Source organism: Pisolithus orientalis (assembly GCF_024613125.1).
Source record: "Pisolithus orientalis strain OTSU chromosome Unknown F5J12scaffold_28, whole genome shotgun sequence".
In the NCBI taxonomy this organism is placed as follows: domain Eukaryota; kingdom Fungi; phylum Basidiomycota; class Agaricomycetes; order Boletales; family Pisolithaceae; genus Pisolithus; species Pisolithus orientalis.
In genome coordinates, this window is record NW_026260809.1 from 82307 (window position 1) to 105608 (window position 23302).

General features: G+C 49.8%; 5 protein-coding genes across 5 annotated transcripts; 2 read left to right on the forward strand and 3 right to left on the reverse strand.

Moving 5' to 3' along the window:
* Positions 1–8133: 8133 nt before the first annotated feature.
* Positions 8134–10380, reverse strand: F5J12DRAFT_847495 (uncharacterized protein). The gene is made up of 7 exons (XM_051746385.1): positions 9482–10380; positions 9275–9430; positions 9191–9224; positions 9109–9140; positions 8949–9048; positions 8843–8899; positions 8134–8771 (listed from the first exon to the last, which is right to left on the reverse strand). The coding sequence occupies exons 1-7, from the start codon at positions 10282–10284 to the stop codon at positions 8565–8567; spliced, it is 1389 nt and encodes a 462-aa protein (XP_051597490.1). The 5' UTR covers positions 10285–10380; the 3' UTR covers positions 8134–8564.
* An 878-nt stretch (positions 10381–11258) lies between these two features.
* Positions 11259–14099, forward strand: F5J12DRAFT_847501 (uncharacterized protein). Its single transcript, XM_051746386.1, has 3 exons — positions 11259–11500; positions 11562–11663; positions 11717–14099. The coding sequence occupies exons 1-3, from the start codon at positions 11272–11274 to the stop codon at positions 13984–13986; spliced, it is 2601 nt and encodes an 866-aa protein (XP_051597491.1). The 5' UTR covers positions 11259–11271; the 3' UTR covers positions 13987–14099.
* Positions 14100–17833, forward strand: F5J12DRAFT_847503 (uncharacterized protein). The gene is made up of 6 exons (XM_051746387.1): positions 14100–14570; positions 14648–14717; positions 14791–14870; positions 14952–15322; positions 15375–15511; positions 15565–17833. Exons 1-6 carry the CDS (start codon positions 14417–14419, stop codon positions 17396–17398), a joined length of 2646 nt encoding a protein of 881 aa, XP_051597492.1. The 5' UTR covers positions 14100–14416; the 3' UTR covers positions 17399–17833.
* Positions 17834–17931: 98 nt separating this feature from the next.
* On the reverse strand, positions 17932–20607 carry F5J12DRAFT_724507 (uncharacterized protein; the record flags this gene model as incomplete). The annotated part of the gene is made up of 9 exons (XM_051741543.1): positions 17932–18053; positions 18118–18196; positions 18264–18314; positions 18372–18751; positions 19091–19250; positions 19429–19589; positions 19716–19767; positions 20128–20232; positions 20572–20607. Coding segments are annotated over 9 exons (1146 nt in total), but the record flags the coding sequence as incomplete, so codon positions are not given.
* A 21-nt stretch (positions 20608–20628) lies between these two features.
* Positions 20629–22281, reverse strand: F5J12DRAFT_274501 (uncharacterized protein). The gene has a single exon (XM_051738694.1). It carries the CDS (start codon positions 21987–21989, stop codon positions 21000–21002), a length of 990 nt encoding a protein of 329 aa, XP_051597494.1. The 5' UTR covers positions 21990–22281; the 3' UTR covers positions 20629–20999.
* Positions 22282–23302: the final 1021 nt, after the last annotated feature.

Sequence of the window (23302 nt, forward strand, 5' to 3'; positions counted from 1 at the left end):
CTTTCCACCACCCTGCTGTGAGTACAATAATCCATGAGACAATCTACTCTCCCCAAGGGAAGCTATCAAATGCTATCCCACCCGATACAAGAAATATCGATTGTCTTATCGCATTCACTGTCACCATCATCCGATGGGCTCTTGTTGCTCTCAGTCGAGAACCAGAGTTTGAGGTGGACATCTATGAACTGCACTACCTTGATGCATGGCAGTGTATTCAGACTGTAAGGGGGGATCCAGATCTGTCAACACACTTCGAGAAACTTACCTTAGACATCATTTGGTGTGGACAAGAACTACTCACACGTTATGTTGACCCAGCCTTGTAGAATACAATTTCCTGATTGATGGTGTATTTGAGTTGATAATCTCGACTACTAGTAAAGGCCGATAATCTCAGATAATTTTGTCAGAACCTTGATAAGACAGCAACCAGACTGCACCAGTGCATGCCATAATACCGGCTACACAGCTTTAAGACCTTACCAAATGGAGGCATCCATACGCTGCTCATCCCCTTGGGTAATTTTGCAGATGCTCGACCTCGAACCAAAGTTCAAACCTGAATCGTTACACTAACATTTCACAAATATCCATTTCTCAATGGCTAGAACACAGTCAAGGAAATGTCGTGGTTTAGGATTTGTGAGGGCATCTAACTCCACGGCTGGCTTTACCTCAGTGCGTAACCATCCATTCCTTGAGATGTGTTTATCAATCTGTCAAAAAAATAGGTTCCTAGATGGTCTGAAGCTCGAGCAGGGGATTTTTCCACTTTATCTGAACCATTGGGCATGGCCTCTCCGAGTTTGCTCACCAGAATGAGGTGCTTCTTCCATGGATCAAACCAGGGTCCTTCAACTACTATTGTGACAGAAAATACTGATACAGGGGCCATTGGGAGAGCTCCAGAGCAACAAGAACAGTCTCAAGCAATGCCAGATCCGAACATATGTGATATGTTAACACCTTCAATTATTGTTATGATTTTAAGTGATTCGTTGAGCAGGTTGCCACCACAGGTACCAGTGGCGGGGCTCAGGAGCAACAACAGAAACCCCTGATGGCTCTGACTGAGGAGGTATGTGATCTGTGAGGTCCAGCTACTATGTTGATTGAGTAACTCTGTTGCACAGGCTAAAGAGTCAATCGCCAAACCTGAACCTGAACCCACCCTAACGTCGGCTGGCAAGGAGATCAATGCTGCAGTAAAAAACTTTGGCAGCATTGATGCCATTCCACATATCGCAAAACATGCTGTCAATGCCATCAGTATTGCCAATACTACTTCCTCCGAGATTCAAATCTTGAGTGATATGTACCTCAAACCTTTCAAAGTTTTCAATCAAGTCGTCTCTACTCTTGCAAATGTAAGCACTTCACTTTTCACATTGATCCAGTGATCACATGCATGTCCCAGGTCCACCCCTACGCACAAATTGCACTAGGAGTATTAACTTCTGCTGCTCAGGTTTGTTTCAGCTTATCACTGGCATTTTTCACCTCATGTGGCTATCTGTAGTTGGTCATAAGTCAAGCAAATCTGGATAAGGCGGTGTGCAACCTTCTCGATGCAGTGAGAGGTGTCTACAAATTTCTTACAGAAGATGAAACCACAAAGAATATTGATGCAATGAGAGATACCCTTGCAAAGATCGCACGAATGATAAGTGACTCTGCACAGTTTATCAATAACTATTCTGTAACGAAAAGCTTCTGTAAGTCACATGCTGTTTTTGCCTTCAGGCACCATTCAACCTGCGAATGTGAAGTCCAAGTTTTTGACTTCAGCTTTGGTTAAGAGGTTCATGTGATGTGAACTATCATGTGCATCCACCTGAGGTATGCAACCATTGTCACCCAGTTACTGTGATCATTGAATGTCTGGCTCATCTGTGGGATCAACCTGCTTGTTGTGCTTGCATGGCCTTACAATCAATCCTGTGGACCTGTGGAACCCCCTGCCTCCCCCCAGGACTTGCAAGAAAGCTACAGTATGGACAACAGAGGAGGAAGGTGTGTTACTGGATTTCTTGGCCTCTCATCTTTCACAGGCTGGTGATGGGAACTTTAAGAAGGCTATGTGGGATGCCACAGCAGCCCACATGGCTCATAATTATCCACTGGGTCTGGATAATGGCAATAAGACAGCTGAATTGTGTGAGTGGAAGTTCAAGGTGGTAAGTCATCATATCATTCTTTTTTTTTTTTGCCTTGCTAACAATTATCCAGCTTAAAAAATCCTACTATGCTGTTGCCAATCTTAAATTGGTGGCCTCTGGCTTTGCTTATGACGATGAGCACAGTGTGATGGTCTTGCTGGACAATGCTGATCTTTGGGATTGGTATGTAAAGGTAATGTAGTTTTTTTCTTGTCAGATCATCCACTAACATCTGGTCAGGCACACAAAGATGCAAAGCCATTTCACAATTCTGGGTTCCCCCACTTCACCAGTGTAGAGCTCCTTCTCCCCTCACATGGCTGAGGTTGGTTTATCTACCAGCCACATGCCACTACTGCACCTTCTACAACCATGACCTCTGCCTTTGATACTCCTGCCTCTACTGCACCCCCCACCACTTTGACTATTCCTACCCCCCCTCCCTCCCTCTCCCTCCTTGACATGATGCATGCTCTCAATGCTCACCATTGTGAGGACACACAGTCCATGGATCCAAACTTCATCCCCCCTTCTGCACCATCAAGTTTTTTGTCACATGTGTCAGCCAGGTTGTCATTGTCATCAGCTGTCACCAGCATCAGTTGCAGAAAAAGGAAAGCCAAGCCCATTGCAATGTCTGAAGGTGGATCAAAGCACTCTTGGCCCCTGTCGGCCAAAGTGCATGCTGAAGAAGATTGCAGTTCATTCATTGCCACCATCACCTCCAGGCTCAATAACTTCATGCACATGATTGCTGCCCCATTGCCCCTGCCACCCATTACCAATCCCCTTGTTGACACTGCCATGGACTACATCAACAACATGCTGCAGCTCTTGACAGACGATTGGATCAACATTGGCAACTACTTCCTCAGTGTGTCTCCAGATGAAGTGAATATTTTCCTCAAGCATCAGGAGCCAGTGAAGCAGATTTGGGTGCAGCATTGGCTGATGAAGTACTGGGATGGGCAGAGATAGGTGTTTGTTTTTTTTTTTTTACAATATACAAATGTACCCCCTCTGCATATCTTTTCAAGTCCCCCCCCCTTTATACAAATATGTACATAATAAAATGTACATGACTATGACTGGCTTCCTTTTGACAATGGAAGTTATTTTTCTACATGAGTGTGGAACAATTGTAAGAACATATATTTGTACACCATGAAATCTGAATGTTCAGGCTCAGAGAAGGCCCCTAATTGTAAGCTGGTGCTGATAGTCAATCCACATCTCCTCTGCAATGTTGTCACACCTATTATCAGCCCTTCTCTCTGCAGCATCTGCTGGTCCATCACCAAGGCTTCCAATACCATCACCCTCTCCTATGTCCATGGCAAGTTCAGGGTCAAAGAACTCTTCTGGATCATAGCACCATATGAAATTGTGGAGGGCACAGAGAGCAGCAGGTACTTGAGTTTGGGTGTGGATGCTATATTCAGGGGGAATTTGAAGAACCCTCTGTCTGCATTTTATAACACCAAATATCTGTTCAATGGCATTTCTAAGTCCAGCATGGTGAAGGTTGAATAACTCCTCTTAGTTTTGAGGTCTAAAATAGAAGTTACAGGTACACTGAGCAGGATGGAATAGCAACTTACCTTAATCCAGCCTGGTGCCATTCTTTCAGATGGTAATGAACACCTTGATAGGGAACCAGAAGTGCATCACAGGTCCCAAACCCTGCATCTGCAAGAAGGTACTTCCCAGGTGGCATGTGCAAGTCATTCCTGTGTGCATCATGCCACATGGTTGCATCTGCAGTTGACCCATCAAAGCCAGTGAGGGCATATGTGAAGAAGAAGTCAAAATCACAGATGAAGAGACAGTTTTGAGATAGGTAGCCCTTCTGGTTCCTCATGTAAGGCTGGTCCTCAGCAGCAGTGAATGCTTGAATATGAGTGCCATCAACTGCACCAATACGATCCTGGAAAAATCAGAAGCATGGGTCACTAGTAATCATAGTTGATATGGGAGTGTTGTTGGTGGGGAATTGCACTTGGGATGCATAGAATTGTCCCCCAGAAAAGAAAGCCAACATTGCTTTGAAATATCTAAAAAATTGTGAGAAAAATATCAGACAGTTCAATGAACTCCCTACCTAGTGATGGTCCCCAGTGAGTGCTGGAACCTCTCAGCAACATGTTGGGATGACAACCCAGTAACACAGGTGTAGAGGAATATCCCAAGTTGTTCCTCCACAGAAATTCCATTGCAAGAAGGCACAAAACCATGATGGGTGAGCACCTGCATCAGGTGATCAAAAACCCCATGGCTGATGCCAAGGCAAGTCTGTATTCTGTCTGGATGACCATTCAGGAGCTCTAGCATCCACCCCTCACCAGTCAGGATTGAGGTATGGTAGGGGATTGGTTCTGAGTCAGAATGAAAAAGGAGGTCATAGAGGCATAGCACCTGGATCATCACTGCTACTACAAGTGCAGCAAGATGGCGATGACAATGGTGCTGGAGCTGCTGTGCTTCAAGATCCATAGCAGAGTTGTTTGATCTGTTATCACAATGTTATCTATTGAACTACAAGTTGTGTTGTTGTCTTATATAATCATCACATGACTACATTGCTGAAGTCAAAGTCAAAAACTTTGACTTTGACTTTGGAGGGTGAACAGTGCCTCAGATCTTCACATGATACACTGTTAGGGAAAAGAACTGCAAAAAACATTTTCTGAGACACAGACCATCATTGATAACTATGTCAAGACCCTTGATGACTTGATGCAACAATACTGTGATCACACCATTTGGGACATCCATATCAACACATACTGCATACTTGAAGATTTGAATCTTGACAGCATGGCTTATGCAGGGGGCACAGGGCTGAACATGATGAAGAAATGCCTTGATGGCACAAGGAAGGAGATTTTGCAGGAGATAATAAACTGGATCAATGATCCTAATGTTGATGCTCCTTGGATCTTGCGACTCCATGGGCAAGTGGGAAGGGGAAAATCAGCCATTGCTCATACAATTGCATCATGGATCAAGGATGTGGGAGGATTCAGCTCTTGCTTTTGTTTTGCTCACGACTGGCTGGATGAGCATTGCAAGGAGAAGATTCTGATGACAATTGCTCATGATCTGGCTGATCGTGATCCATTGTTTTGGCAAGCTTTGGCAGACACCATGTCGAAGGACCACTCTCTGAAGACAACTCCTGATGTAATGCAACAGTGGAAGCAACTCATTTTGGAGCTGATGTGCAAGGTTGATGGAGAGATAGTTGGGAATGTCATAGTGATGATTGATGCCTTGGACAAAAGCAGGTCAGTCAAGTCAAGGAAGCACATCTTGTCACTGCTCTCGTCGACCACAGCTGCTTGTCTCCCTTTGAACTTCCACATCCTCTTGACCTTGAGACCATTGTGGGACATCAAACATGTCATGGGTGCCACTCAACATGTGAAGGTGATCTTGTTGGACAACATCTCTCCAGTATCAGTGGAACAGGATATCTGATTATATGTTTCTAGCAAGCTTGCAGAACTTCCAGAGATTGGGGAGACAGAGATCCAGAAAATTGCCCAGAATTCAAGTGGTTTATTCAAGTGGGCTCATTTAGCTTGTGAGTTCATTGAGCCCAACAAACCTGGCTGAACTGTCATAGAGTGCTACAACAAGATCATGTCCCATGGTGCTGGAGAAGGAGGGGTGTTGTTGGACATCATGTACAGGACAATCCTGGAAGACACTGTACCCAAGGATAAGACCACACTTGCATGGTTTTGTTCCATGATGCAGCAGATCATGTCGACATCCATGCCTCTGTGATTGGATACCTTAAATGAGATGCACAGACACTTCCCTCCTGAGGCTGACCATTTTGATGTGATTATCATTCTAGAATTCATGGCCCCACTGTTGAGTGGGATTGCAGACAGGTGTTCTGTTGTCTGACCTCTCCATGTGTCATTCTATGACTTCCTCCTGGATCCATCACAGAGTGGGGATTATTGTGTTGGTGCACTTAGTATGCATGGCACCCTTGCCTTTGCTTCATTGCACACCCTTTGGAATGACCTCAAATTCAACATATGTGGATTGGAAAGTTCCTACTCCAGGAACTCAGAGATTGTTGATTTGCAGGAAAGAATCAGCAACAATATTTCACAAAATCTATCCTACTCATGTCAATACTGGGGACACCATCTGCAGAGAACTGGGTTTGACCCAGCAACATCAGGAAAATAACACTTTACTATTTTTGACTTTTTGTGACTAACATGACTTTTTGGGAAGGAATCTACTATCATTACCCATGTCCTGCAGACATGGCTGCACTTTTCTTGCTGATTTTGGTCTTGTTCAAACCACCTAATTCATAGCTTTCAGTAGATACCACATACATTCAAATTGATGGAGGTTCCAAAGAGATATTGTGATCTTTCTCTCAGACAGTGTGCATCACACCAATGGCTCAATATCTCTGAATTTTCAGACATTTTCTAGTCTTCTTGGCTTAGATATATCATCACTTAGTTGTCTCAATAGATTCTGTTCTCTTTTCATTGTTCAAAATGCTGTATATGGTCAAAAAAAAAGTACAGATAGTAGGTTCCTTCCCAAAAAGTCACAAATAGTCACAATAGTCACAAAAAAGTCAAAAAAAGTCACAAAAAGGTCAAAAATAGTAAAGTGTTAATTTCCTGATGAATAGCCACACTGGTAAAGGCTGTTATTGGATGTGAAAAGTTTCTCTTCTGGCTTGAGACATTGAGCCTTGTCAGTGGACTTGAACATGTCACAAGTGCTCTGGTCTCCACTATAACATGGCTACAGGTGGGTGAATTACAGTAATGTTTGACTTCATCTAATGTGATGTCCAAGGGCCAGAATAGTTTTGAGGATACCTTGGCACTAGCACAAGATGGGATCAAATTTCTGCATAATTTTGGCAGTGTAATCTCACACAGCACCCCACACCTTTACATTTCTGCACTGCCATTTACACCATCAGCCACAATGCTCTCAAGAATGCTCATGCCAAAATTCTCTTGCATTGTTGGACTTTCTGTGGGAGGGCTTAAAGAATGGCCAGTTGCCCAGCTTACATTGGCAGGGCATACTAGTTCAGTCCTGTCTGTTGGATTCTCCTCTGATGGCAAGAGGATTGCCTCAGGCTCTTCTGACAAGACTGTGAGGGTCTGGGATGCTGAGAGAGGTGTCCAGATTGGTGGCCATCTTGAGGGGCATACTGGTTGGGTCAGGTCTGTTGGATTCTCCTCTGATGGCAAGAGGATTGTCTCAGGTTCAGATGACAAGACTGTGAGGGTCTGGGATGCTGAGAGAGGTGTCCAGATTGGTGGCCCTCTTGAGCAGCATACTGGTTGGGTCAGGTCTGTTGGATTCTCCTCAGATGGCAAGAGGATTGTCTCAGGCTCTTCTGACAAGACTGTGAGGGTCTGGGATGCTGAGAGAGGTGTCCAGATTGGTGGCCCTCTTGAGGGGCATACTTGGTCAGTCTGGTCTGTTGGATTCTCCTCTGATGGCAAGAGGATTGTCTCAGGCTCAGGTGACAAGACTGAGAGGGTCTGGGATGCTCATGGCTATGAATATGTGCAGTCAGGCTGGGCTGCTTACAACATAGAGGGTGTATCCCACCCATCCCACACCATCACTTGTGAGTACTACCTACTTACCATCTATCTGACTTTACCCAGTTGACTGATGTGATCTATTACAGCATACACAGTTTGCTTTTCATCAGTCTCATCACATGCTCTGCATGACAATCAACAACTCCTTGATGGCCTCTTGCAGGAAGATGCCAATGTGAGGCATGAACCAGTCAAACTTTTCAATGATGGCTGGATCAGAGGTCCAAAGGGGAGATTGTTACTCTGGATACCTCCAACATTTCAGAGGCCATTTTATTCAGTGTGGAACACAGCAGTTATCCCAAAAGGCAGTTGCCTGGAGCTGGACTTAAGCCAGATGGTTCATGGCAGAGAGTGGCATCAATGTTTTATGGCAGTTTAGTTTGATATACCCTTGTATTTTACAATGTATCTACATGCTCACAGATTTGCCATATATGTAAAAGTCTGAACCTCCATTACACATACCATCACAACTTTTGACATGATGTCCATATGTAAATGGTAAGTTTTATCTCAGTATTCCACCCAGACACATCTCTGATCCTGAAGCTGAACTGTCCTCTCCAATGACATTGAAAAGCTCTTTAGTAAATTGTGCTTGCAAAGTGGCAGACTTCCAGCACAGACATGGCCACCTACTTGACATACCACAAGTAAGAATCAATCAATATTGAGTACACACATGAACCACAGCCAAGACAGTATGGGTTAGCATAGTTGCAAGACTATGTTGAGAAATACCAAACCTAGTATGAAGCACGTCGATGGGCAGGCCACTGTCTTAATGGTATCCAGGGTAGCTCTTGACTCTCGAAAACCAGAAAGGTCGCTCGTGCTTGAGAACAAAAGGTGCGACCTCCCCTGTTTCAACATTGACTGACTCGTATGAGAGAACCTCAAGCCTGTTCCACCGCCCAAGCGGCTTGGACTGAAGTGCAAGAGACATCTGAAAATTGTAGCGAGACGAAGGATAATAGTGTGGTGAATGCTACCCACACGATACAGTGCGAGAGCGTAAGTGAGCAGGTCACATGGGAATGCACTGGAAACGGCACGTACCAAGTTGGATATTCGAACGATCGACCCATCAAGTTGCCAATTGCCTACGGTGAAACCCTGGGAAAACGTAAAACGCAGATCGAGATAGGAGTCATGCACACTGTACCTTCATACGCAGTGATGGCTTGAGAACAGGTATGACATTTTGAGGTGTATGTTCTTCGTTAGCAAGCAGCGAAAGCACGGTTCCGTCCGCAAAGAAGCGCCTAGCGCATACATAAAACATTTGGACGTACATACAACGAGGGGTTGGAAAAAACACGTACAGATACCGGTGGTACGTAACGAGATGCATGCTCTGGGTGTAGCGATTGGAATGCGGAGAGAAATTGTGAGATTACGACCTACGTTAACCCACGCGTAATCGCTCACACCCCGGCGACTGGCAACGTGTTCGAAAGGTCATCCTGTGTAATAAACGAAAGGACTCACACATAATGGCATACAGAGATATACACCCCGTCTAGTCGCAGACGAGGCTGCTCTATGTAAGTTTGTCGATAATCAGCATTAAAGCGTTTGATTATCGCATTCACTGAGTCTGCGTCAGGGATCTGAGGGGGTTTATAGGCCATATATATGAAGTCCCTGATGAAATGTGTCAGGTGCTTTACAACGCAATGCAAATGTATTATTTACTTCCATATCGACGAGTCAAGGCTGAGCACACGGGCTTTGCGACAAACGGCTGCGAACCGCTCGATGGTGGTTGTATCCAGGCTACGCAGAACGTTCAAAAGTAATTCGTCCGGAATCACGTTGAGAGCTACGCCTTCGCGCTCGTCCTCTGGTGTAAATGCAAGTTCGGCAGGGAAGTTTGCAATGAGTTTGGCCAAAGCCCCTGATGCACAGTATTTGTCCTTCGTATCAGCCTTGATAATGGTGGTGCCCTGTGCTGCATTTACTTTGCTCTTGCCCGTAAACGTGGCCTTCAGAAGACCACCCAAGTCTGCTGCAAGAGGGGACGGAATTGCCAACTGCTGGGACCTTTGTTCCTCCCAGAAGTACGTGCGGTCAACGTTTTGCTCCAAACGGAAAGCCTGACTGTATAGTTTGAGAGCTTCATCTAGTCGGCCCTCCTGTTCGTGTTGTACTGCACTTCGATATATCCCGACTGCGCGAGTTAAAGTAGAACTATTGTTGGACTCGCTATTGGATGTGTAGAGAGACGCTCTTGAAACGCTGACCGCAACTCGGTTGTGCAAGTCAGCCTGTGACAATGGCTGAACTGGTAAGTCGGAACTATCGCAGGCTGTAGTGGATGCTGGGGGAAGCTGGGAGGTGCCAACCAGTGGTGGTGCATGCCTCTGTGTCTGCGAGTCCGGGGGTTCTGACTCGGTTTGCTGGCGTGCCGCCCTCCGCTGACGGACTTCCTCCTTCCACTCCTCCCTGAATCTGACAAGTTCGGGAAACTCTGTCTCCGCATGCGCCTGGGCAGCCATCCTTGACGTGCTTACCCTGAACTGATTGCTGCTGTTGTCGTTTGCCCAAGCTCAAGTTGCTACTGAGTAGCCGTCAGTAATTCGGGTCACACGAACTACCAATCGGTTTATCGACCTGGCAGTCTCGCCTAGATTAATACAACGGTGGTTTCACCTGACAAGCGAGAGCAGCGGGCCGGCATCTAGCTACAAGGACCAACATGTTTATCAAACATCGATTTTATTCATGGCAACATCGAGTTCCTCTGCGTTGACCAGTGTACACGACATATTCCAAGTCCAGCTAACGATAGAACTCGGGCGCAAACACCACACTAGTGTTGCAGGCGATAGCGGGGCAAAGCCCAATCGATTGGAGTGACTTTTTGAACACGCTCGGTAGATGGCAAGTGTTCGATCTGCTTCCAACGAGGAAAGAAGGTGAACGGGAGTACACGAGTTACTGCCTTCCGGACGTGAACGATCTCGCAACATTTTCCTAGTGTCAGAGTCACCGAACACTTGACATCTGCGGGCAAAAGCATTAGCTTGTCTTGCGAACGATACTGTATATCGTGACTCCACGAGCAGGAAGCATGAATTGCATGTCACCTTGTCCGGTTCAAATAAAACTCTCATGTGCGGCCCTATCAAAGCATCAGCTTGGTAAGAAAGTAGGACAAGTAGACGTTCTGCAGGGACAACTTGGTACTTCTCTCTCGCCGTGTTGTTTAACGCCAATGCCAGTTGGTCCCTGTGCAAGACGTTGATAAGTACGGCTGTGATGCATGACACATATGTAGTGCATGCACGGTTCCCAGACACCACCGTAGTGTCCTGCGAGGTCAAGCGGTGTGCTAGGCAAACCAAAGACTCGACGGAAGATAATCGTGCACAATTTTCATGGCATGGAGGAAAGAAGCCAGCCACCCGTGGGAAATCCTGCACAGCGTGGGCAGTCGTTCACAATTGCTGACTAATCCACTGGTTCTCCTGGTGCATTTGGCCATGTCGGCGCGCGGTGTATCAACGGGCCACGTCCTGCCTGCCAACCCGTCGTTCATCGATTTCCTGACATCTGACGGCGATACAGACCAATGGCCAACAAACACAACACGCGTTGTCGACAGCGAAGGCCATGTCAATTTCATGCGTCCTGTTCCTCTCGATGAAAGTCTCTGTATCAAGTGGAGATGCGAGGTTGGTGCTAGTTTGGCAGTTCGTCTGAATAAGCCTGGTGCGGTCGCTTTTATCATCAGACATGGGGAAGCGTTGATATGCCCTGGCATACTGAACAGTTGGCCCAAGCTATGTTTTGCGCGGATGGCCGGAGGGCTACCAGATGTTCGACCACAATAAAGGTCCAGTAAGTGGACCGCGCCACGATGCATATCTCATGGGTGCGTCATGTTGGCTTTGCACCATATAACCCCTCATACCACCTCCCTCGCAGGATCCCGCCACGTCAAACGCTTCCGCTCGGTTCCGGAGTTCACCCCTCATGCACTCTGGCTTCTCACCGATCCCACTCTCAATCGGGCTAATTGCTCCTGTAAGTACTGCAATAGGAAACCACAGCGCGAGATCACTGCGTCGATGGGTCTATTGCCAAGACGGTCGACCCCATTGACTGGTGCTCCTTCAACTCGTGGCCAGCGAGCGCCCGGTGCTTCTGCTTCCACATCTGCATCTGCCCGTCAAGTGCGGGATCGTGGAAAACCCTATGCTTCAATCCGCCGTGCCCCACGTCCCGTCAAACAGCCCGCAGGTCCAAAGCAAAACATGTCAAGGGAACGCAATGCAGATCTTCGAACAGCCTATGCCGAAGAGATGGAATTACGGCGTTGGTTCCGAGACGGAGAATTATTGTGGTGCGCTTTAAACCCCCCTATACTCGGCCTCACGGGCGACAAGGATGCGATCACGTTTTGGCCGGGGTTGGTAGAAGAGGCAAAAATAAAGTCGGAGGCGGTAGCCAAACCAAAGTCATCTGATGAAACCGTTGAAAAGGCAGCTGGAGCAGATATTGTCATGGCGGACGCTGCCGATGGCTCTAACGAGGCGCCTGCCGCCGAATCTTCAAATTCCACCTCCAAATCCACATACAACGATGAGGACAAACAGGTCCCTTGGACAGTTGTCCAGACATTGTGGTACAAGATAAAATTACTCGGGATTCCGTACTCGTACAACATTCGTGCCGACCAGGTTCTACCGTACCAAGCTCACGCGCCTTCTGACGAGTTGATACAAGCGATCCACCGTGTCCCGTTGGAGCAAATGAACACCAACACGGACGCCTTCAAGCCCTCAGCCACGACACAATTCGCCGAGGCTGCAGCACCATTCGCGCTTGCAGTTCAGATTGCCGCAAATCTGGCTGGATACTGGACACCAACGGACGATTGGGAATACAAATTTGCTATCCCTCCATCTCCGAAAGTGGTGACGCCGCCGCCGCCTTTACCGGCATTTAAGAATGACAGCACGTCGCTCCACGCTGTAATGAATGCTAGCATGGCTTATAATGCGTCGCTTTCGGAGTCGATCTCTGCTGCTGGGCCTCCCGCGCCCACCCTACCGACTTTGGCACAAACCCAAACTATTACCCAGACTCGCTTCCAGGGACTCTGGTGGGGCGCAGAGCGCATTTGGACGGATGAACTCGTGCGGCTTAAGCTTTCTCGCGGACAAGTTGCGCCACAGGGCGCGGAAAATATACTACCACCTGCTGGACCGTCTCGCAAAGCCATCGAATACGCTCGTACCCTTGACGAGGGTTCGAGCGATTGCGAAGATATAATGGGCGCAGCAGGGAGGGGTCTGTTCATGCTCCTCGAAGGACTTTATGTTGTGGATGTACCGAAAGTGAATGGATCAACTGGGAAGGAGTGTAGGGCGACAGGTATGCTGTATGAGCTTGTAGATGAGGACTGGGAAGGAGACACTGGCGAAGGATCAGGAAGCGGCAAGGAAAATGGCAAGGGGAAGGGAAAAGCCACAGATCAGTCGAGTGGGATTGAAACTCCTGCAAGTTCTGCCAATGGCGTTGTAGCTGGCAGCATTTCCGTTGAGGCTCCCTCGGGATCGCAGCTTGCGAATCCGAATCCTGCTGTACCGGTGGAGGGAACGACGTCGGATGTCGTCTCACACACAGATTCGATTACGGTTCCCGGTCAAACAAAAGCACAGAGCCCGAACCAGTTACTTTCTCATCCCATCCTTTCCTCACCCTTCTCGCTTCCCCCGCCGCCGGAGGGTTTCAAGTTTAGACCTGTTCTCACACCAGGATACGAGGCAGTTATCTCATTAAATCTTATCGCTGGTCGGTATTACCCCCGGCTACTCCAACACCCGTTACTTCAAGCTTGCGTCGAGAAAGCGCTTGATGTCGAAAGTGGGGGCCTCGTTGAAGCTAGTCAACTTTGGGCGTTAGAGGGGCTTACGCCTGGGTTCAACAACACGATGGATCCCGTGCGGTGGCGGTCCACGCGAGTGGCCATGATTCGGGAAGCGGATAAGGAAGCGCGCCAAGGTTTGGAAGAGCATTGGCGTGCGAGGGCCAGAGAAAAGGAGGAGAGGGATGCCATAGAGACGTATCTTCCGTTCCAACCATTACCGGACAGTGTGACAGGTGATGCAAGCGCTATTCCGACCATCAAGGTACCAAAGACGAGTGTCAATCCTATGGAGGTGGATTCGCTGGAAACAAGAGAGGATTGACGATCGTTGATTCCTAAAGTTTGGATTATGGTTTGCGGTTGCCATCGTTGCTCGAGTACATACGTACATAACCCAATACTGTACTACAACAGAATGTCATTTTCGAGTGTAGCCGGAGCCTGCCGTGCTCGTCGTCACCACTTTATCTTCGAACGTTGTCAGGTAATTCCCTCGACCGAGTGTACATATCGCGTTCAACACCTGGCAGCCTGTCTGCTGCAAGTCTCCTCAGCTTTTTCGGTGTCTCTCAAAGTGGTCAAGTTCCGCGGGAGGGTCCGCCGTGTCTGTCCAGGTTTCTGGCTGTGTCGTGCTTGCTACCCGTTGATCACACAACAAACCTTTGGCGTCGCCTCGGCGGATCCTCCCCTTCAAGGCCTATCGAGCGGTCCTGCACCGACGAGAACGACATAAACACACACAATACTCACACATGTCACTGCTCTCGCCTCCCAGCACAAACTCGACTCCGCTTTCTCACTACCACTCACTCACCCCGTCTCCTGCTATACCCAGGAGTTCCCTCGGGACTCCGTCGCCTGCGTCGTCATCCTCGGTCAGCATTTCGTTGACGGCAGAAGACGAAGGTAGGGTCCGACTCCAGAGAACCCACATCTTTCGGAACCTTACGTGACCTCTTTGCCCTGTCCTCTCTCTGTACTAGAGAATGTAACGATAACTGCAAGTCATTCATTGGCACCAAAGCCATTAAACGGAAAGCGGAAAAGCCAGGAGTAAGTCACCCAACCTCGTCATCAGAGGATACAGTAAGTGGACGGTTACTTAAAAGCCACTCTGACATGTCAGGGACATCCGATTACTCGCCATCCTAACGCACATCACCGAACTATCTTACAGTTTATCGGACATTCAAACGCGTATCTTCGGTGTGTGGTTTTTCTTTTTCCAGTGGCATGTTTCAATCGAACTCCTGGGTTGACTGAACCCACGTCCGCCTAATACTATAGAGATACAAGAATTGCGACACAAGCCCCAGACCGACGGAGGCATAGATGCCGCTGTAACCGCTGAAATCGACAATGCTCTCATGTCCATGACTGACCGTCTGGAAGCGATCGACCGTGGTTTGAAATCTGTCAATGAGTCGATTGCACCATTTCGGCCAACGGGAGGAGAGCGACTGGAAGAGACAACAGAGCGTGCCATTGTGCTAAGAAAGCACGCTGCACTACTTCAAGAGTGGGATATGGTCCAACAGGAGACCGATGAGCTCCAGCAAGAGCTCAAAGAGGACAAGTGGATCACCGTATTCCGAACCGTCACCGAACAAGCAGATGGGATGATGGTTAGCCTGGAGAAAGCCGTTAATAAATGCCAGGTAAGCGTTAGCCTTGACGTTTCGACGATATCATTTCCTAAGGACTCCCAAGGATTTCATACGCCAAGTGTACAAACGGGGTGGGGAAAGCGCGTCTCGAGAATCGTGTAGTTCGCTACGTTCAGAGAAATCGCCCATAACCCTGGAAACGTTCAACACTCTCTTGGGTTCTTTCAACGCCAAGAAGGAGTGAGTCTTATATCAGATGTTCTTCTCTTTTGTGAAACTCACTCATTCGCCAGACATTATGTGCCTGCAACAACAAAGGTACTCGCAATCATGGACAACGGTGTACGCAATCGGGTCACTAAGAATGGAGAGGCACTCCGACGGCATGCGGAAGCTGCGAAGCGATGGCGTCTTCTCCGAGAACGCATGGATCGCACGGAGAAGGAAATGGAGATTATCCGGAAAATTCTCGTCAGTGCAGATCAAGCACTCAGCGAAACAGGCTCAAGCTCGGGAAACACCACCGCCAATGGCTACCTAGCCACTCCACCTAGTGGGTCGCTGAAGGGCAGTCGGGCGTCCAGCCGTACAAGCAGAGGGACGACAGCGACGAGTTCTCTGTCAAGGTCGATGTCGCCCTTAAAGAAACTTGCGAAGAAGCTCACAGGGAGTGTCAGGTCCCCTGCTACTCCACCAGACTCGTTACCAGTTTCGCGAGCATCATCTCAGTCACTACAATCGCAAACCCCTTCAGAGCCTCCGGCAAAAACAATTCGGCGGCAGCGGTCATCCCTCTTTGTATTCGGTAGCAAAGGCACACCACTTACCCCCGATCACAAAGGCCACAAATACAGCCAGAGCCTCACACCTGAATCCTCTCCTGCCTCAAAGCGTCCCGACGCACTGGATGCCAATGTCACCATAAGGCAGAAATCTACTAAACAACCCTGGAACGCGTCCACTAAAGTCGAGACAGATGGGGTGGCGACTGTCAAGCCCGCTCCATCCAAGCGGCCAACAGCCAAATCCGTTATTTCTTCCGACCGTCCCCCTTTGGTACCTTTTACACCATCCCACAGAAGCCTATCACGTAGCTCCAATTCAAACGCCTCATCGCGGCCGTGGTCACCCGTAACTTCATCTATATCTACTGCTCCATCATCCAATCCGTCCATACCTCCATTACCCATCCTTTTCCCACCTCCTTCTCGCACACAGACTCCAGGTTTAGGGACAACCCCGCGTCCTCGACCCCGCACGCCCAGTGGAATCCCAGTTCCTGCACTTTCTTTACACGGGCGTTCAGTATCTGCACGGCAACACGGCGATGACGACGACACCGACGAAGCAGAACTCACCTTAATGCAACGCGCATTCTCCCCCACACTTACCTTTTCCACCTCGTCGCCCGGCGCGCATGCCACGCTGCGGTCAGGTACACCAAGCGGATCTCGTCTGCACCCTCCACGACCGCCCAGCAGGTCCCGAATACCACTTCCCAGTGTTCACGTCTCTTCTGAGTCCCGGCCGTCGTCGACGTTATCATTCTATCGACCAGAGAGTCCCCTAGACGCAAACAGGAACGGTGGGCTATTGTCCAGGGCACAAACACCGGAGTCCGCATTGAAGACGAGGGTACAGCAAGTTCCGGTATTCACAGCGGCACGACCTGCCGGACGCGCTTCCTTGCCGGGCGGGAAGGTCCCCCCGTCGAGCTATCGCGATTCATCTACGGCACGCACGCCATCTCGACCCGGCTCGCGTGCAGGCGCGCACACTCCAAGTCTCGACTCCCATCAGCCCATGAATATATATGTTCCATCGAACCCGAAGGACCCGCTCGATGCTGAGGTGGCAGCGATCGTGAACTCTATCCCTCACGGGCTCCTTATTGAGCGAGTTGACCCGCCTCTGAAGAAAATCCCCAAGGAAGGGGAAGAAATCAGAGCATCGTACGCGTTCTCGAATTCGTTAGCAAGGAAAGTTGTTACGTGCCGCCTTACGACTCTGACGCGTTCCGGTAGTAGAACGAGTGGAGAGACGACCACGAAGAAGGTCATGTGTCGGGTTGGCGGTGGTTGGCAAGACCTGCAGCTCTACATGCTTAACCGGCAAGCTGGCTTGTAGAGCGCCGTATCCAAACGTTAGCACCCTACTCTGGCTCAAGCGGAAACCTCACGATCCATGCACGCACTAGAAATTTTTGTTATCTGAAAATGTATCACGAAGCTATCCATGACCATTTTAAATGTTTATTTTCCAACAGTCTTAATGTTTTCTTTTTTCTTTTTTTCCTTTTCGGAGTTTACAAGAACCATTTTACCCGTTCACATACCATCTTAACTACCCATGTGTCTAGTGTCTATGTCTGCGCTGCCAGTCATCATTTTTGCCTTGCCCTCAATTTGTAATGCATATATACCACAACCACAATGTGCCGCACAGTTTGTTCCGTTGTTCATCGGTTTTCTTGCTCTTCTCTTCTCTTTTTGTGCTTCTCCATCATAGCTATGAGAATCTACCTTATATGTTAGTAAATGCAGATCTACTATAAATCTTACAACCGCATGCTATTGTTGCGTCACAATCAAGACAGAAAAGAAAAACAAGTTATGAGATATTTCTGATCTACAATGAGCGCACTTTGAACAATCAGCAAGTCAAGTGGAGGGCATCTTCAAGCACGTTGCCCTAAGCCCGTCCCCACTCCACCTCGCAACCTCTACTAACAACTCCCGTTTTTTGTCAATAGCGGTAGAAGAACGAAGCTCGTACAGAGTTGCTGGAGGAAAGCTCAATTAGCCACGAAAGTATCTCAAAAAGCAACTACGACGAGCAAAACTTACAAAGGTTGAAGATGAAAGGCTCCGCAGAGAGCACAGACGCGGGGGACGCATGTATAGCCGATTCAAGGAGTCCGATGCCCTGAAAATGGGTGGTGAACCACACCGGTTGGATGCGAACAGCGTCATAGCAAAATGCGGTGACTTACATCCCTGACCCTTCCTTGCGCGAGCAAAGTCACAGCGAGATTGTTCATCGCCTACAGACGGGCAGCGTCATCATTTGTATGCGAGTCTGAAATCCGATGTGACTTTACAGTGTAATTCCGAGGATCCTGCTCTAGCACCCCCCTTAGCGCTGCCTCTGCACGAGGCCAATCTCCACTAGCAGAACACAAGAGGGCCGTATTCATCGCGACGGTGCCAGGCTCGGCGTCCGCGCACGAGGCGACGATCTTGAAATGCTCCGTTGCTTTCGGGATATTTCCAGAGAGAAGATAGATACGAGCAACAGCAGAATGGATAGCAGGCGACGGCACAGGTGTTGGTGCGGCGCCGGTACCTGGGGAAAGCTGTTGCGTGCACAGCGGCGTGAGGAGTGTTATCGCGGCATGATAATCCTTTATCTCGACTAGCTGGCTCGCGATCATAAGGCATACGCGGGCGGAACGTTCGAGCCACATTGAGAAGTTGGCCTCTGCGGTGGCGAGTGCGCCGTCTGACTCATCCTCCTCCTCGTCAGCATCAGCGTTGTCTTCTGCTTCTGCTTTATGCTGCTCGTCCGATCTTTGTTCTTCGTCTCCTTCCTGGTTATTTTCCTTCTCAGAATTTTCTCCCTCCTCTGACTGATCATCGGTCTCCGTGTCTTCGTCTTCGTCGTCGTCGTCGTCGTCATCATCATCGTCACCGTCCCCATCCTCATCCTCACATCCTTCCTTTTGATTATCCCTATCCGCACCCGGCTCGACAGCTCCCTTAGGCTCACCCTCCTTCTGCTTCGGTGCCTTCGCCCCCGTCAAATCCCGCACGATCTTACCCTCAGCCCTCGCCTTTGCCTTACACCCCGCCAACAGCCCAGCAAGCGCGTCGATATATCCCCTTACGTCTCCCGCCCAATAATGGACTCGCGCCCGCAAGACCGATAGTTCAAACGGGTACGCAGACAGCGCACTCAAACGTGTCGCGAGTGCTCGAGTCTGTGACTGCGGTTGAGCATGCGCCACACCTGGAAGGGGAGAGAGACGCTGTGTAGGCGTCGACTGGCGCGGAAAGGGAAAGCCCGGCCTGCTGCATGACCGTAGCAGGGGACTGTGGCCGTAAAGTCGCCGCGGGCGATTTGGGAGTGGCAGATACTGTAGCGCTATGGAGGGCCACTGCGCCAGATGCTAAGCTCGCTGTAGATGCAGTGGGTGGGATCGCATTCAAGACGGCGAAGAGGTTGGTGCATTCCGCAGAGGCCTGGTTAGTGAGACGGAGACGAGCCAGGGCAGATAGGCGGAGGGACCAGAGCTGGACAGAAGGCAATTGCTTAGTTCCTCTTCCTCAAGGCGTAGATGGAGGGTCATGCAGCGCGGGGCGTGCACGGTATTCGGAGAATCTCAGAAAAGAAACATGCAAACACTCACATCTAGAATACGAGATAGGTCCTCGGGGTCACTGACCACAATGAGGTCCTCGTGCCATTCTCGCCAGTGCTCGCCACGAATTTGACATCTATAAGTGGGACCGCACATCAGCACCTGCCGTTTCTCCGACATTGACGCGACACTGGAAGAGAGGGAGACGTGGGGTTGGTAGTTTCAAAGATTGCAGCGATATTGGCATCGAATGGCAGTCAGGTCTATGTTGCTCATATATTTTTAGGGTTTGCGAGATCGCTACACAGGAATACAAGGACCACCTTTGCGATCGAGGTACTCGTACAACATAGAAAAAGAAAGCAAGAAAACGACGGGAAAAAGATATTAGCGAGCGCAGGCACGCGGGATGGAAAGAAAAAAAGGGAAAGAGGGAAAAAACTCAGAAGTACCAACAAATAATAAGAGCGAGCAACAGGCTGAGAATGAAACTCACAACCATCTCGTGCATCTCTCTGCCAGTCCACTCTCCAGTCACATCCCTTCGCGGCCTTTGTTCCGGAGGGACATGTTTGGTGAGCAATGGACTCAAAGGATCGGTCTAGGAACCAGTCCAGCATTAGCATCAGCTATGAACATAGAGTAACGGGGGCAGGTGGCTGGGGGCAAACGGTGACGTCCTTCACCGCGGCAGGCTGGAGCGCGAGTCGTGCGACTTCGGGCTCCCCGTAAATAATGGGGATGCAGACAAAAAGGGTGAGGGGAACGTGAGGTAAAATTGGGGATGATAATGGGAGGAGGCTAGTTCCAACGAGGCAGATGACAACGAATGCGACGCGTCTTCTGATGAAGACCGGGAAAACAGAGAGCGGAAGAAAGAGAACACCCGCCACGGAGCCAGCCACCCCAAAAGACTCCAGAATGGAAAAACGACGCGTACATTTGGGATTGGGAGGAACATAGTAGGAGCCGTCAGACGAGGGAGGTAGGGTGAACTGCTTGGTATCGAAGCCGATGCGGATGGTGTCGGATGTGTTGATGAAACATGGGGATTGACTGGTTCTGGAAGAGAAGGGACCGACTGAGCCAGCGTGGTCTCCTCGCTCAGGGAGGTATCGACGGTGGATTGTGCTTGAACTTCAGCCTCGTGGTCAGTCTTTCGTTGTGAACATTTCTGACCCAATTGGTTCCTTGACCTCTTCGGTTGCGATGTCTTGATCGCCTGTCGATGACAGCGAGCACAGGTGGATCGACTGTCACTGGATCAGCGCGGGGAACTTCCACGCTCTTCCGGTCATTGCCGTCGGGGTTCAAAGCGGAGTCGATAATTGCCACAGGGTCAGAAGCGGAAGAAGAGTCGCACACTTTCTAGGAAATAGGGGCAACGACTGGACCCTCGGAAGCTGGCTCCGCTGAAGTCTGCGTTTCTGCCTCGGCCTGATCCTGCCCGATGTTCAAGTCCGCCTGACCCTGCTCGACGCCCAACTCTGTCTGTATCTGCTCGACAGCCAGGTCTGTCTGAGCTTGCTCGACGTCCAACTCTGTCCGCGTCTGTTCGACATCCAAGTCTGCCTGACCCTGCTCGACGTCCAAGTCTGTCCGCATCTGTCCGACATCCAAGTCTGCCTGACCCTGCTCAACATCCAAGTCTACCTGACCCTGCTCGACGTTTAAGTCTGACCGAGTCTGCTCGACGACCAAGTCTGTCTGACTCTGCTCGATGTCCGAGTCTGCCTGAGTCTCCTCGACCTTCAAGTCTGTCTGAGTCTGCACGGTGTCCGAATCTGCCTGAGTCTGCCCGACGTTTAAGTCTGTCCGAGTCTGCTCGCCGTCCAAGTCTGTCAGGCCCTGCTCGATGTCGGAGTCTGCCCAAGTCTGCTCAACGTCCAAGTCTGTTCGCGTCTGTTCGACATCCAAGTCTGCCTGAGTCTGCCCGACGTCCAAGTCCGTCTGAGTCTGCACAGTGTCCGAGTCTGCCTGAGTCTGCCCGACGTTCACGTTTGTCTCAGTCGGCTCCATGTCCAAGTCCGTCTGATTCTGCTCCGTGTCCAAGTTCGTCTGAGTTTGTACGCGGTCGACCTCCACGAAACTGCCTGTATCTTCGCTGGCCACTTCCTCCTCTGCCTCAGGTACTGGCTCGCATTCCAACTGGACACTGGGGCGATCGATGATATCCACACCGCCCTCATACATGGACGGATGCAGTGTAGCCACCGTAGGACTCTGTCTTTTCCTCCATTGGCGGACTGGTGATGATGATCGGCAACGGGCCGTGTGTGCTCTCGCCGTCCTTTGCCGTGGCGGTCTCCGCAACTTCCCGATCGGCCTCAGCGTCGGACTGGAACACATCCTGGCCATCGCGTAACTTGCTTAGGCTGCTGTGATGATGAATAGCTGGTAACTCGGTCGTCTCAGGGGCATGAGACCCCAAATGCTCGCGCAACTTGCTCATGCTGCTGTGATGATGGATAACCGGTATCTCGCCCTTCTCAGGCGCATGGGGCTCCGAGCTGGACTTGAAATGGGAGCTTCCTCGCCTAAACTTGTGCAAGACGTTAGGCTTTCGCGTAGGCGTAGAGGGAACACGCTGCCGAGCACTTCCATGGTTGAACGAGGACGATTCAGGGGTACCAGGATTTGAGGACGTAACCGAGTGTTCGGGCGTGCCCGGCTGGGAACCGTTAGGAAAGACTTCACGCTCGGGAGTCTTGGAGCGTGGGTCGATGGAGAGATTGGAGCTCTTTCTGCGTCTCAACTTGAGAAATACGTTGTGCTTATGAGACGACACAGACAGAACGCGTTTGCGCTCTGGAGTGGTGGGAACGAAGTCCCCATGTTCGGGAGTTCCGAGATGTGAGCTTAACTCACCACGCTCTGGGGTTCCGGGGCGAGAGTGTCCACCCGAGTGGGCAGTGTGGGAAGAGTCATCGGAGACGAGAGTATGCGAGGATGTGCTACTTTCGTCACGATGATGTTTATGGTGGGAGAAGTGATGTTTGATGTCATGAATGATCTCTTTGACTTGCTCCTTTACTGTCATGGCGAGGGCAGAAGGGAGAACCTAACGGAAAGATCGGTATGTGGGGTGTCTGTGGTAGTTCTGTGAACAAGATGGGAGGTATAAGAAGAACGACAGACGAACCAAATTGCGGGGGTGAAGATGGCAGTTGCGGTGAACCCAAGTTTGAACACGTTGCAGCGAGGAGGGTATCCTTTTGTACTAGGAGAGCCGAGCGCTGGCACGATGCAATGGATGCGGGTGATATGAGGCAGATAGGCTAGCGCCAACGTGGTTAGCACGCACTGTGGGCTCGCTCTACGGGTGTGTGTGTATTGGGATGAAATGCACCAGGCGAGACTTTATATATGTCTTCCCCTTCCTCGTCATTCATTATGGCAACCTCTGGGCGGCGTGGCTTGTTCGGTTCCAAATCATTGTTTCTTCCGTTTGTGGAAAACGGATACACCCCAACACCGAATCCCGAGCTCCAAATATTATTATCAGGGATCCATGCAAGCCGTCGACCCGCTGAACGACGTCTCACACGACACTGCCTACAACTTATTATATGCGTTAGTCCCGATGGCCGAGAACTCGCCCACGCCGATGCGCCCGCTATTATCCGTCCATCCTTGCTCCCACGCTGTAACACCCGTATCCCCCTTCTCCA

What these genes read in the sequence shown, in the direction of transcription:
- F5J12DRAFT_847495 (XM_051746385.1), bottom strand. Translation starts at nt 10,284, where the DNA reads ATGGCTGCCCAGGCGCATGCGGAGACAGAGTTTCCCGAACTTGTCAGA. An exon ending in CTTGACTCGTCGATATGGAA is followed by an intron (nt 9,431 to 9,481) that starts GTAAATAATACA and finishes ACATTTCATCAG; the next exon opens with GGACTTCATATATATGGCCT. An exon ending in AGCCATCACTGCGTATGAAG is followed by an intron (nt 8,900 to 8,948) that starts GTACAGTGTGCA and finishes ACGTTTTCCCAG; the next exon opens with GGTTTCACCGTAGGCAATTG.
- F5J12DRAFT_847501 (XM_051746386.1), top strand. Translation starts at nt 11,272, where the DNA reads ATGTCGGCGCGCGGTGTATCAACGGGCCACGTCCTGCCTGCCAACCCG. An exon ending in AGTTCGTCTGAATAAGCCTG is followed by an intron (nt 11,501 to 11,561) that starts GTGCGGTCGCTT and finishes CATACTGAACAG; the next exon opens with TTGGCCCAAGCTATGTTTTG. An exon ending in CCACGATGCATATCTCATGG is followed by an intron (nt 11,664 to 11,716) that starts GTGCGTCATGTT and finishes CCTCCCTCGCAG; the next exon opens with GATCCCGCCACGTCAAACGC.
- F5J12DRAFT_847503 (XM_051746387.1), top strand. Translation starts at nt 14,417, where the DNA reads ATGTCACTGCTCTCGCCTCCCAGCACAAACTCGACTCCGCTTTCTCAC. An exon ending in GGAAAGCGGAAAAGCCAGGA is followed by an intron (nt 14,718 to 14,790) that starts GTAAGTCACCCA and finishes CTGACATGTCAG; the next exon opens with GGACATCCGATTACTCGCCA. An exon ending in AAGCCGTTAATAAATGCCAG is followed by an intron (nt 15,323 to 15,374) that starts GTAAGCGTTAGC and finishes AGGACTCCCAAG; the next exon opens with GATTTCATACGCCAAGTGTA.
- F5J12DRAFT_274501 (XM_051738694.1), bottom strand. Translation starts at nt 21,989, where the DNA reads ATGGCCAGGATGTGTTCCAGTCCGACGCTGAGGCCGATCGGGAAGTTG.